At 37.0% G+C, this 11,383-nt stretch overlaps 1 protein-coding gene across 1 annotated transcript; it reads left to right on the top strand.

Annotated features, from left to right (window-relative positions):
- The first annotated feature begins 1,373 nt into the window (after positions 1 to 1,373).
- Positions 1,374 to 7,302, top strand: PIGH (phosphatidylinositol glycan anchor biosynthesis class H). Its single transcript, XM_015814098.1, has 4 exons — positions 1,374 to 1,798; positions 3,282 to 3,491; positions 3,972 to 4,055; positions 5,291 to 7,302. Exons 1-4 carry the CDS (start codon positions 1,619 to 1,621, stop codon positions 5,381 to 5,383), a joined length of 567 nt encoding a protein of 188 aa, XP_015669584.1. The 5' UTR covers positions 1,374 to 1,618; the 3' UTR covers positions 5,384 to 7,302.
- The last annotated feature ends 4,081 nt before the right edge of the window (positions 7,303 to 11,383 follow it).

The raw sequence follows: 11,383 nt of genomic DNA, 5'->3' as shown, positions 1-11,383 counted from the left end.
AAATTTAGGATTCTTTGAGTCATGAGATGCAGCCTGGAACTGCCAGCTTCCAGCATACCAATAATTCTCAAAGAGTTGTTAGCAGAATGAACACCGTGCTATAAAATTCTATTTAAAGATAAATCTCATTGTGCTCATTGGACCTTACTCACAACCAGGAACATGTGTATAAGACAATAGGATTACTTTCTTCCTTCCACACTGTTTAACATGGGATTAGTCCTCCTGAGGTTCCTCACTTAAAAGAGGCTATTGTACTGTGAATCAGAAATGCAATTAATTATCTATATAAGATATAATTAAGCCCTGAGTTCAGAATGCTGAATTTAGACAAAATATGTGAGCTTGTTGAAGTCTTGTTTTGTAGATCCTTATAGGTTAAATCAACCTCTTCCAATCAGAACATTACTAAAATGAAGACTTTCAGAATTTCCAGCTAGCCCAAAGCCATGTTGAATCAAAGTTGGCATGGGAAAAATAGGATTAGGCTGTTACTGCATGAAGCTATCTTGTCTGAGCTACAACAGAACAAGTTCTGAGGAGTTTCCACAACAGATTCTGAGGAGATTCTACACTTCATGGAAAGTTACTGTCCAGCTCATGGAAAAACACAGGACTGTTTTGCAGTCATATTTGCTAATGCATAGTTCCAAATGATTTAGTCCCCACATCAGTTAAAAAGATTATTAATTTTTTAAAATTGTACTGAGTTTTATTGTTTTCACCTGCTTTTTGCACTTGCTTCAGAGATTATGAATGTATTTATGATTTGCTATAAGTTATTATTTGGTGCCATTCTGCTTTTGAAAAATAAAACAGGTATAAAATAAATATGTGTGATGTGACACATTTATTAAAATACACTGCAACTGTACAATTAATCCAGTAAGCATTGTAATTATGAATATAAAGTATTAAGGAACCTGTCATGTGAATAAAATATCAGTTGTTGTAAGCAAATCCTTTTTTAAAAAAAAGTATACTGTGAGATGAAACTATACATGTAAAATTTTATCAAAATTCTTTTTCCAGGAATGACATGATGCTGGGTCTCCCACTTCTTTTAAATAAATAATACTATTCTTGGGATCAAGAGGAGTTTTTTTTCATTTTTGTAATTTTTCCTCATTGTTATCCCCAAATTAAAAAAAAACAGCAATTTCTCCAACGTCATTGTGCGTGAATAATTTTTACAAGGTTCTATTTTGTGAGTCTATGCAATACATAAGACACGGGACCAATCGAGATTTAAAAGAAAATGCATCCAAGCCGGATCATCTCGATTTTCCGGGACTGAGAGCCAAGAGCAGCACATCGCTGCCCGAGGAAGAGAAGACCAGGAGGATCTGATACATCGCAGATCTTGGGGGGAGGGGAGGCTGTCGCTTCCTACGCTCCTGTCCCGGTTGTGCAAAGGGAGGAACCGGCGGCCGAAGCATTCAAGGGAAGACCCCTCCGGCGGCCGGCTCGCCAACCTTTCCAGCACAATAGACAGCTCCTAGCCGGGAGAGGCGGAGCCTTCCTACCATCGAGCGACAGCCGGCTAGAGAGGGCGTAGAAAAAGAAGAGCCGCTCTGCCCATCTGCGAACCGCCAGCGCGTCGCTCACCGGCTCGGACATGGCGGAAGAGCGGGAATACTTATCGATCTCAGGGGCTCGCATCAAGCTGCGGCCCCTCCACCACAGCGCCTCCTGTCGGGAGCTCCAGGTGCGCTGCCCGCGGCTGCAGCTGGGCTCTCTGACTGCCGTCACGTGCTGCGTGTGGCTCGTGGCTTATGGGCTCTTCATCGTCAGCCAGGTACCGGTCCTGAAGCCCGACATTCGCTCAGGCTCGGGGAGTGAAGGGCAGTTGATGTCCCGCCATTACGAGGGAGCTCCTCCCCCAAGAATTCAGCGGGCAGGCAGCATTACGCCCCAACCCTCCATCCCGGCCCCTTTCAAATTGCTCGAACCTGCTGGGCTCTTAATGTTTCTCTTTAAAACCCGTGGCCTTCAACTCCCAGAATTCCGCAGCCTGCATTGAGCCACACATGTTAATAGTTGTCAAGGTAGACAAAGACTGACTAATGAATTAAGTAGGTGTTATGGTCGAGGTGGTGTGCTGCATTTATCACCAGGGCACTGCCTCCTTATGCGGGTGGCCCTCCTAACCCTTGGTCAGGCTATTAACGCATGACATTTGTCTTCGACCCACTCTAGTCCACCCTGGTAGCAACCACCACCCAGTTTCCCTCCAGTTTAGCAATGGGACACGAGGCCATTGCTGGCGTGTCCCTCCCCCACCCCCATCCGCCTTGGTCCCTGGCCCCTGATTTTTCAAGGCCATTTGTTTTTTGGCAGCAAGAAAGTTGGGGCTTTCTCCCTCTACTCTACATGCTCTTCAGAATCACTAGAATACATCTTTCATCATCCACAATCAACATTCCTATCCTGGTTGCACATGATATAGGGAGAAGTCTAGTGGCTCTGGAAGAGTTGAGCAAAGGTTGAACTAAAGTTCCCCAAAGTGAGGAAAGAACATAACTCTTTTCTACATTTATCTTCTTGCATTTCAAAACATTTTTTCTGATGCCCCATCACCTTATGCCCATCTCACCTGCATTTATGTGCAAATGGACAATCTCTTTATGTGCAAATCGCTTTATCTGCAAGGAGATAAATAGTTCACGACCCATCTTTTTCCCAAGAGGGTCTTTAAACATTAATTCAAATAACTTATGATTTATCTACAGTTACTTAACTAGACCTGCAGTTCAGTGTAAAATCCATCATGTCTTGTAAAATTAATATGGTTCTCTTTCTAAATGAAGATGCAGGTGAGTTTGGATATATTAGGAACCTACCAGGAAAAACAACTATTGTAAATAAAAACAATTCAAAGATGTTTGTGACCTTTTATCTCCATTATATGTAATTATCAGTGTCATGTCTTCAACTCTACTCTTGTTTTAAAAATAAAGATGTTCTTATTTTGCCAGAAATGTATATTTTTACAGTTTGATGTTCCATTTTTACCTCTAGTATAAGAACAAGTAATATCTGTTTTATGAAACACAAATATACAACAGATGTACAACTTTGCATAGGGAACTATTGATTGTGTCTGCATAATTTCATTTTGTACTCTTTAATATAGTGCATGAGCCGCTCATATAGATTTTAATGGTAATGAGCAGCTCTTCCTTTGAAAGTGTTTTATAGTATTACAGTATAGTGTATAATTATATAGAATACAAAGTGACTTTTGTTTTGTCCATTTGAGAACTTGTTTTCCATTACAGAACAGTGTGGTGCTCTCTGCTTCTATATTTATCACATTGATTGGCCTACTTGTATACCTGCATTTTGTGAAAATTGACCAGGAGTCTCTGCTGATAATTGACTCACTTGGAATACAGATGACCTCATCCTATGCATCAGGGAAAGAGAGCACAACCTTTATAGAGATGAACCAGGTCAAAGATGTGGTCATCAATGAAGCCATTTATATGGTAAGGAGACTCTTTTCCTATACTGCTAAGAAATTGTATTTCTCTCAGAAGGAAAAAAAATACTTGAACATTTCATGTTCCTAGAGAAAAGAATCTGAGGAAAAAGAGTTGTGCATGTGCTTGTTCTACATCATAAAATACTATTTCATCGCTTATTAATTTTGAAATAGAACTCTGAAGGCCGCTCCAGGATTGGGATGGTCCCAGAAATAGCCCAGACTTGAGAACAAGTTAAATTCTTGATATAATTGGCAGATATGTAGTATAGGCAATAGACTTGTTTGCTTTCTTCTTAAAAATAACATTGCAAGTTGCTTCATGTTTAAAAACTATCATACCTTTGGAACTGTTTCAACAATCAGAAATTGAGTGGGAATGCAATATACAGAGACCTAGTATCATGCAAAGCCACAATGTTTTAAGAACAGACTTTTATAACTGGGATGTTTTTTTACTATCCTATTTATACATTACTTTTAGCAAAAAGTTATTTACTACTTGTGCATCCTTCTCCAAGATCCTATTGAACCTCATGCTGTTTCTGAAGTAGTGCCACTATTTCAGGTAAGTATAAAATATATTGCTGAGGATGTTGATTTTTGTTGCTTAATATCATTTTTTATTTTTGCTGAAATCATATGGGTTGTTTTTTTCTGAAATGCCTCTTGGAAGCCATTTGTTAATTTTCAGTATTTCTTCTCTGGAAAATACATAAAAATTGTAAAAATATTAAAAATATCTTTAAGTTAGAGAACAGCATTTTTACGTGATCTTTTTCTCAATCCCATGTTAAAGAATATGTGCTTGTTTGAAACTTACTGACTTGCAATAACTATGCCTTTAGATATAACAGTGATGTGCTTAGCTGAGCATGGACTGACTGCTGAACTTTTTAGATAGTTAATTTTGCACAGGTAGGTGGAGTAGTAACCCTTGTCACCCTTTGATGCATTTAAGTTCTTGTTTTTCTCAGTTATGTCAACTCTAAAGAATACAATTTACCACCTCACTGAGCCTATTAACACTTCTATAATCACGTACTATACTAAATTAACCTGTTTTTCTATGAAACTTCTAGATACTGCTCTCCATAAAGAGAGTTTCCAAATGGACTTTATTCTGTTAAAAGATCTTTCAGAAGTCAAAAATAGCTAGAGAGCCTAGGGAAGAAACTTATTGAGTAGATTAAAAATAATTGATACATTATTTTTTTATTGTTACATAATTCAGTAACAGTAAATATATATTATCTATTCTTTAGCAATCTTTTATAATATTTCTTATATTAATAAAGATGGAATTCTAGGCCGAATAAAAATAATGCAGTTGGATCTAATGACTTCAGAAAAAAATAATTTTTCCCTCTATATATTTCTTCCCACTCTATCTACAGGTAAACTTCTCTTGGGATCAGAAACTTACAGTTGGGAACAAAAACTATACTGATAGATATATATGGAGTAAATCCAATGAATTTATACACTGTTCAGTATGCAAACATTGGAATTAAACATGAAGTAGGAGCCATTGCCATGGAATCCTGGAGCTGTAGGCTAGACTGGGAAATCAATTTCATACAGAGAATTAAAACTGAGTTGTGCAATTGGAACTTTAGGAAGGAATTAATCAAGGAAGATTGATTTATTAAGGAATTCCCAATTTGGGAAAGTTTATAAATGTGTTCAATTGGTTGTTGTGGTTGTCCTGTAAAATCCAAGAAGCCGTATTTTACAGTTCTGTATCAATTATTTACATGATTTCAGCTGCAAATTCACATAAAATATCCTTTTTATTTATAGAGCTCCATGCCACGTCTGGACTGCCTTGTAGACATATACAAAAGTTGCCAAGAAATCCTGGAGAGAGGAAAAAATGTTGATACCAGCTTTTAATGTGAAACCTTTTATCAAGACAGAATAACCACAATAATACAATTTTGACCCAAGTTATTAGGTGAAGCTTATCCAAAGCAACCATGTTAATCTACCTGGTTATGTTGACAAGTAGGTAAGAGTAGATTAAAATCCACCAAGGAACTAAAAACTGCTAGTGCCTTTTTGACAAAGGTTTGAACGTGCAGCTGTGAAGAAATGTTACAGAACAAAATTACTAATCCAGGTTCCACATTTTCTTCAGTCAACCTCATGATGTAAGAAACTCAATGATAATTTTTTTTTTCCTGTCAAAAATTAACCCTGTCTAAATGACTGGAAATCTACAAGGAAGATTCAGCAGAAATAAGATGAAAATAAGGGTTTTTTCCCACTTTCTAAATAGAATTCCATGGAAGACTGGAATCTGTTTTCTGATAATGTTGAGTTATATGCTATGTCCAATAGTATTCCTTTTACAAACTTAATTTTGTTCATTAACTATATATTAGTATTAGTGGATTATGATAATTGTAGATGTAGTTTCTGGTTGCTAGGTAAGCTCATTTATATTTATGGAATTCACAAGCAAAGTAATCTTTCCTGAGTGACATGAGGATGCCCTTTGTCTTTACAAAAAGCCCCTGGAACATTAGATACCTGCTTCTTGAACAATAGCTCCATCTACCCAGACCTGAAGTGCATTTTTACACCAAAAGCTGAGAAACAGAACTCCTATTAAAAGAATACAGTGAAAGAAAATATTGTATTGAAAATCTAATTTATTAAGACTACCTCCATCTTAATAAAGAATCTTATCAACACCACCTCCATCTTAATACAGAATACAGTTTTATGTACTGGACATCAGCATAATTGTAAAACAGAGTAATTTTTCATCAGTTATTTCTAATGTCCAGGTAGGACGCCGCTAGGTGACGTGGTCAGTTTAACACTGCTATCCTGAAATGAAAAAAATCTGTCAAAGCTGCTATACTTTAAAATAAACAAACTATAAATATATAATTATTTTATACGAGAACCTGTATGAACCAGAAAAGAGGTCCAGCTAATATCCTCCATATTAGAGTCTCTGTTTCCTATTTATGAAGTGGGGATTTTAAATGAGTTTACAATGATGATGAACACAACTGGAACTGAAGAACTTTCAACCCGATATAAAAATAAATTGTACCATATCGTGTTGATAGTATAATATTTCTTATTTTAGACTGATGTGTTGCTTTTTACTGAAGATGCATACCAGGGCATTTTTGTATATGCATATTAAACCTTGTTCCTTTGCGGACAGAGTTTTTTCAAGTTCCTGTGCTTTCACTGCATAAAAGACCATGGGGAATGCTCAAAGATCATGAATATGTTTACCAGATTAAGCAAATTTAGCTGCATCTATTAACAGAACTATTATAATAAAAGGTACTTTGATAGGAAATTGATATCCCAAATTCCAAATATTAGTTTCTGATGCAAGAGTTAGTTGGTTGAAATTAATATTAACTGGTAAGAAAGGCAAAAAAGAAAAAGAGATTATTTTAAATATATTTATTTATTAACCGTCCTCTTATCTAAAATAGGATGCCAGAAAATAACTATCACTACATTTTTTGTAGAAAGCTAATCTCAGTACCAAATGACTAAAAACTCAAATTATTTTATTTAGAAGTGATCAGTGCCAATAGTGGGCAAATGAAAATTAATTAAACTGATTACAATATTATAAATAATGTACTTGTGACCAAAAAGAAAATACATTTATATGGTGCAAGCCAAGGGATTGTCTGGTTGGTGAATGCCTTGCTCTGTCTTGCTCAATATATCTAGATTTGTTCATAATGTTGCTAAATCCCTAAAGTATTTTATGAAATTCAATTTTTATTTTGTCATGTGCATTAAAATATATCAGTGGGAATGATGTGAAAGTGGCTTGTGTGTGTGTTTGTGTGCCTGTATGTATATACACATACACACACACATATATACATACACATACTCAAAAATCTGAGCAATACCCAAGCCTACATTACAATACCTGAGCTATGATTTAAGCAACTTTTACATATTCTAACCCTGCTTTCCTTAAAACTTACGAAAGAAAACATTCCACAAACCTATCTAACTTGTGTTGCTCAGCTGCTCTTATCACTAGTCTTGGATTCTTACGGTCCTTCTCCAAATATTTAGCTTCTCATGGCCTTGACCTATTGTTTCATTTCCTGACTTTGGACCACAAGATGTGTAATTGATTCATATGTACATCCTTTGCACATAGCTTAAATGGATGTAAAACTGTCAAGATATCTCCCATGCAACTAGACGTCGTGCTTATTTACTTGTAGTAAGTACCACATACTGTCAAGGGTACACTGCATTGCAGGCTTAGCTTTCATTCTTTTGCTTGAACATAGAGGTTCTCTCAATTTTTTTTTATTTACTTTATTGTATTTTGAATAAAATATGTTAGCTCCATTAGGGATTCAAAACCACTTTAGGCAGTATGTACAATTAAAAAGAGATTAAAAACAACAAATTAACAAAAGACAATTACAACAAAAGAAAAAAAATATTTCCAAGAAGGATTCAAAATTAGCCCAAGGCCTGGGGGGGGAAAAAAATCAGGCCATAAGAGCTTTTCGTAAATAAGGCCAGGACAGGGAAATACAGACCTCAGGGGAAATGCTGTTCCAAAGGGCAGGAATGGTGACATGGAGGGCATAGTTCCTGGACCCCATAAGATTATACTATTTTATCTATTGACTCTCGGATCAAACAAGATAGGCATATGCCATGGTTGATAGGTAGACCTCAAATAACCAGTCTCAATGTCACCCAGAAGCCTATTGATAGTCAGTGCTGTTCCCAAATTGGGTTATGTGACAAACCAAGGCTTGTCCATAACTGCCTCGGTTGCTACATTTTGGACTGCCTGTAGCTTCCAAATGGTCTTCGATGGCAGTCCCATATGCAACACGTTATTGAAATAATCTATATATGAGATGACCAAAGCATGACTGCCCAAAGTATCCTCTGTTTCAGAAAAGTTAAAATTGGCCTGCAAGATAAATCTGTGCAAAGGCCGCCTTGGCTACAGTTGCCACCTGCTCAGCAGGAATTATGTGTCCACAAAGACTTCCCAGTAATGCAGCAGCTCCAAGAAGTATAATCCTATTTAGGATTAAAGACATATAATCTCCAGATGTGGGCTGCCAAATACAGGTAGTCCTTGGTTAATGATCACACATTTGGTTCAAAGTTAGAACAGTGCTGAACGAGTGATAATTATGATCAGTTCTTGAAGTTCCAGCTGTCCTTTAACTTAAACATCTCCACAATCGCATGTAGGGTGCTTGGTGACTATCTTGCAGCATCACTTGGTTAAGTCAGGATTCAGATATACAACTGGGTGTTATTAGCATACTGGACATACCCCAACCCAGCAGTTTTATATTTGGGAAAGAGCATTGAGCTTTGTGGCTTCCTATATACCAAAGGCTTCCAACTCAATTTCCCACCAACTTCTGATTAGATTTGGAGAAAAAAGGAGAAACACCGTGTCCCTCAGATTTAAGGCTCACAAGAACTCCAAAATGATAACATTGTAGAAGGTATCAAAATCTGCTAATAGATCAAGAAGAACTGTTGCACACACATACCCATACCCCCATCCCAGCTCTGCCAAACGTTATCCAAAAATGTGGCCAATACCATCCAAGTGTTGTGTCTTTGTCGGAAACCTGACTGAAATAAATCAAAATAATCAGTTTCCTCCAGGACTCTAAAGCTACATCCTGCAACAATTTTCACTAGGAAAGGAAGTTGGAGACTGGACAAAAATTATCCAGGACTGTTGAATCCTGCAACAGCTTCTTTAGGAAGGATTATAGTATCAACAAAGCCAAAACTACGGCATGGACCCTCCTACATGCTGCCTTTTGGGAAACATTAGCAAACTAAGAGGGGCATGGAACTAATAGAATTCTTTATTGGCCAGACAGACACACACAAAGAATTTGTCTCCAGTGTATAAGCTCTCAGTGTACATACAAGCAACAGGTAATAATCATAATCATAAAATACAATCATCATAAATCATAGATACAAGATTCAGTGACAGTCATAGGACACTAAAGCAATCAACATAAATCATAATAGGATACTAAATAAAAGCAATCAACATAAATCATAACAAATTATACTCATAAGAATCTAAGAAAATAGGTAATAGGACAGATGAGAAGGCTAATAAGTAATACAGTCCTATTAGGTGGTTTGACATCCAGGGCATAGACAGTGTTGTGTGGCTTAGTTGTTTAACAGAGCGATAGCATGGGGGGAAAATTGCCTTTGTGACTGGCTGTTTTGGTGTGCAAAGCCATATAGCATTGTCTTCTCTGGGCTTGGTGCGTTTCCAGGTTTTTATCTGTGAAATAGACCTCGCACATCTTTTTCTGTGATCACCAGAGGTGGGGGGCCCAGAGGGATGGAGTCCGATGTAGGAGACTTGGTTGTTGTTGATGTATCTGAGATGGAGAGGGTGACAATAGTTGACAGTGGTTTCCTCTCAAACCTACAGTAAAACACATTCAGGTCATCTGCCAGTTGTCGATTCCATTCAACATGGGAAGAAGGTTTGCTGTAGCCAGTGGTATCTTTAAGGGTTTTCCCATTTGCTAGTTCATTTGATAAGAGCTGATTTGTCAGCTTCTCAGAGTAGCTTCTTTTTGCCCCTCTGATCTCCCTTGTTAAGTCAGAGGAATGTTCACTGGGTGGTTCCAGGCCTCTCAGTTGGTCTTTTTAATTAGCTAACGATAAATTTCATTCTGCAGTTCATTAGGGATAAAGCACAACTGTAATGCTATTAGTGTCACATGGTAATCAATACAGGGAGCTTCCACTATGATTTTGATAAACAGCTGGCAGAGGGACAAGGAGAAGCACATAAATTGAGAAAGTCAAGGTTAGATGCAAACAAAAACTAATATCAGGATACAAAGTACTTTAAACTTGGTAAGAAAAGAGGCCCTTCCCAAGGGAAGCAATAAAGGAACAAGAGGAAAACAGAAACAAAAATAATTATATAAGAAAAGGGATCGAGCAATCTTTCTATTCTGGCCAAATCTGCAGACTCTGGTTGTTTTATTTGCTCATGCATGGGGTTGGATTCTAGATCAAGTTTCAACAAGGCTGCCTTCTACTATATCCTTTAGTTGTCAGATTCTCTCTTTCACCTGCCCAATCAGCAAGTCTAGTTTGTGAAAGTTATAGGTAAGGTATGGAATATAGAGAATTGTGCCAAAGGCTTCATGGCAAAGATGTGTTTTGAGGTTGAATCTGAATGAATTAAGATAGCGAAGATTTTGGAAAGCTGCTTCAGACAGCCTACATGCACACATAGATCTCATCTTTAATTTTTTAAATAATATTATTCTGGGTTACAAAACAGAAGAGAAATACAATAACAATCATGTATATTTTGTTCTGAATTTACTCTTGATACTTCTTTGACACCTATCTTTTTCTGATGTTTGAATAGTATATTTAGATAATCATACTGTTTCTTTAATTCCTTGGACAGTTTGCTGGCTTCTGTTCGTAATGCTTCTGAAGACTCTGTGGTGAGACAGGTCTGCAGGACATCCTTGCTATAACACAGCATGTGGTGTTTCCAGAAAGGGTAATCTAAATTAGTGAAGGAAGAAAGCAATAAACTATCTTTATCTAGTAGCACAAGATAAGGTAACTTGCAAATAAACATTGAAACTCTTGCCAAACAATTAGAAAATATAGACGTCTGTACAAGTTCACAAATATCTTTGGTCTTAGGATGTCTTTATTTATTTAGTAAAACACAACACGTAGCTTTAATGGAAGATCCCGTTTCAGAATGCAGTTGGAGTATGATTTCTTTGCCATATGGATGTTAATTGGAAGACACCTTTTGAAATAAGATAATATTCTGCAGTGTGTTATAATTATCAGGAAATAGAATTTGGATATGCAAAG

Source organism: Protobothrops mucrosquamatus, unplaced genomic scaffold (genome assembly GCF_001527695.2).
Source record: "Protobothrops mucrosquamatus isolate PMUCROS unplaced genomic scaffold, P.Mucros_1.0 scaffold218, whole genome shotgun sequence".
Taxonomy (NCBI): domain Eukaryota; kingdom Metazoa; phylum Chordata; class Lepidosauria; order Squamata; family Viperidae; genus Protobothrops; species Protobothrops mucrosquamatus.
This window is presented reverse-complemented; position numbering and strand designations above follow the sequence as displayed.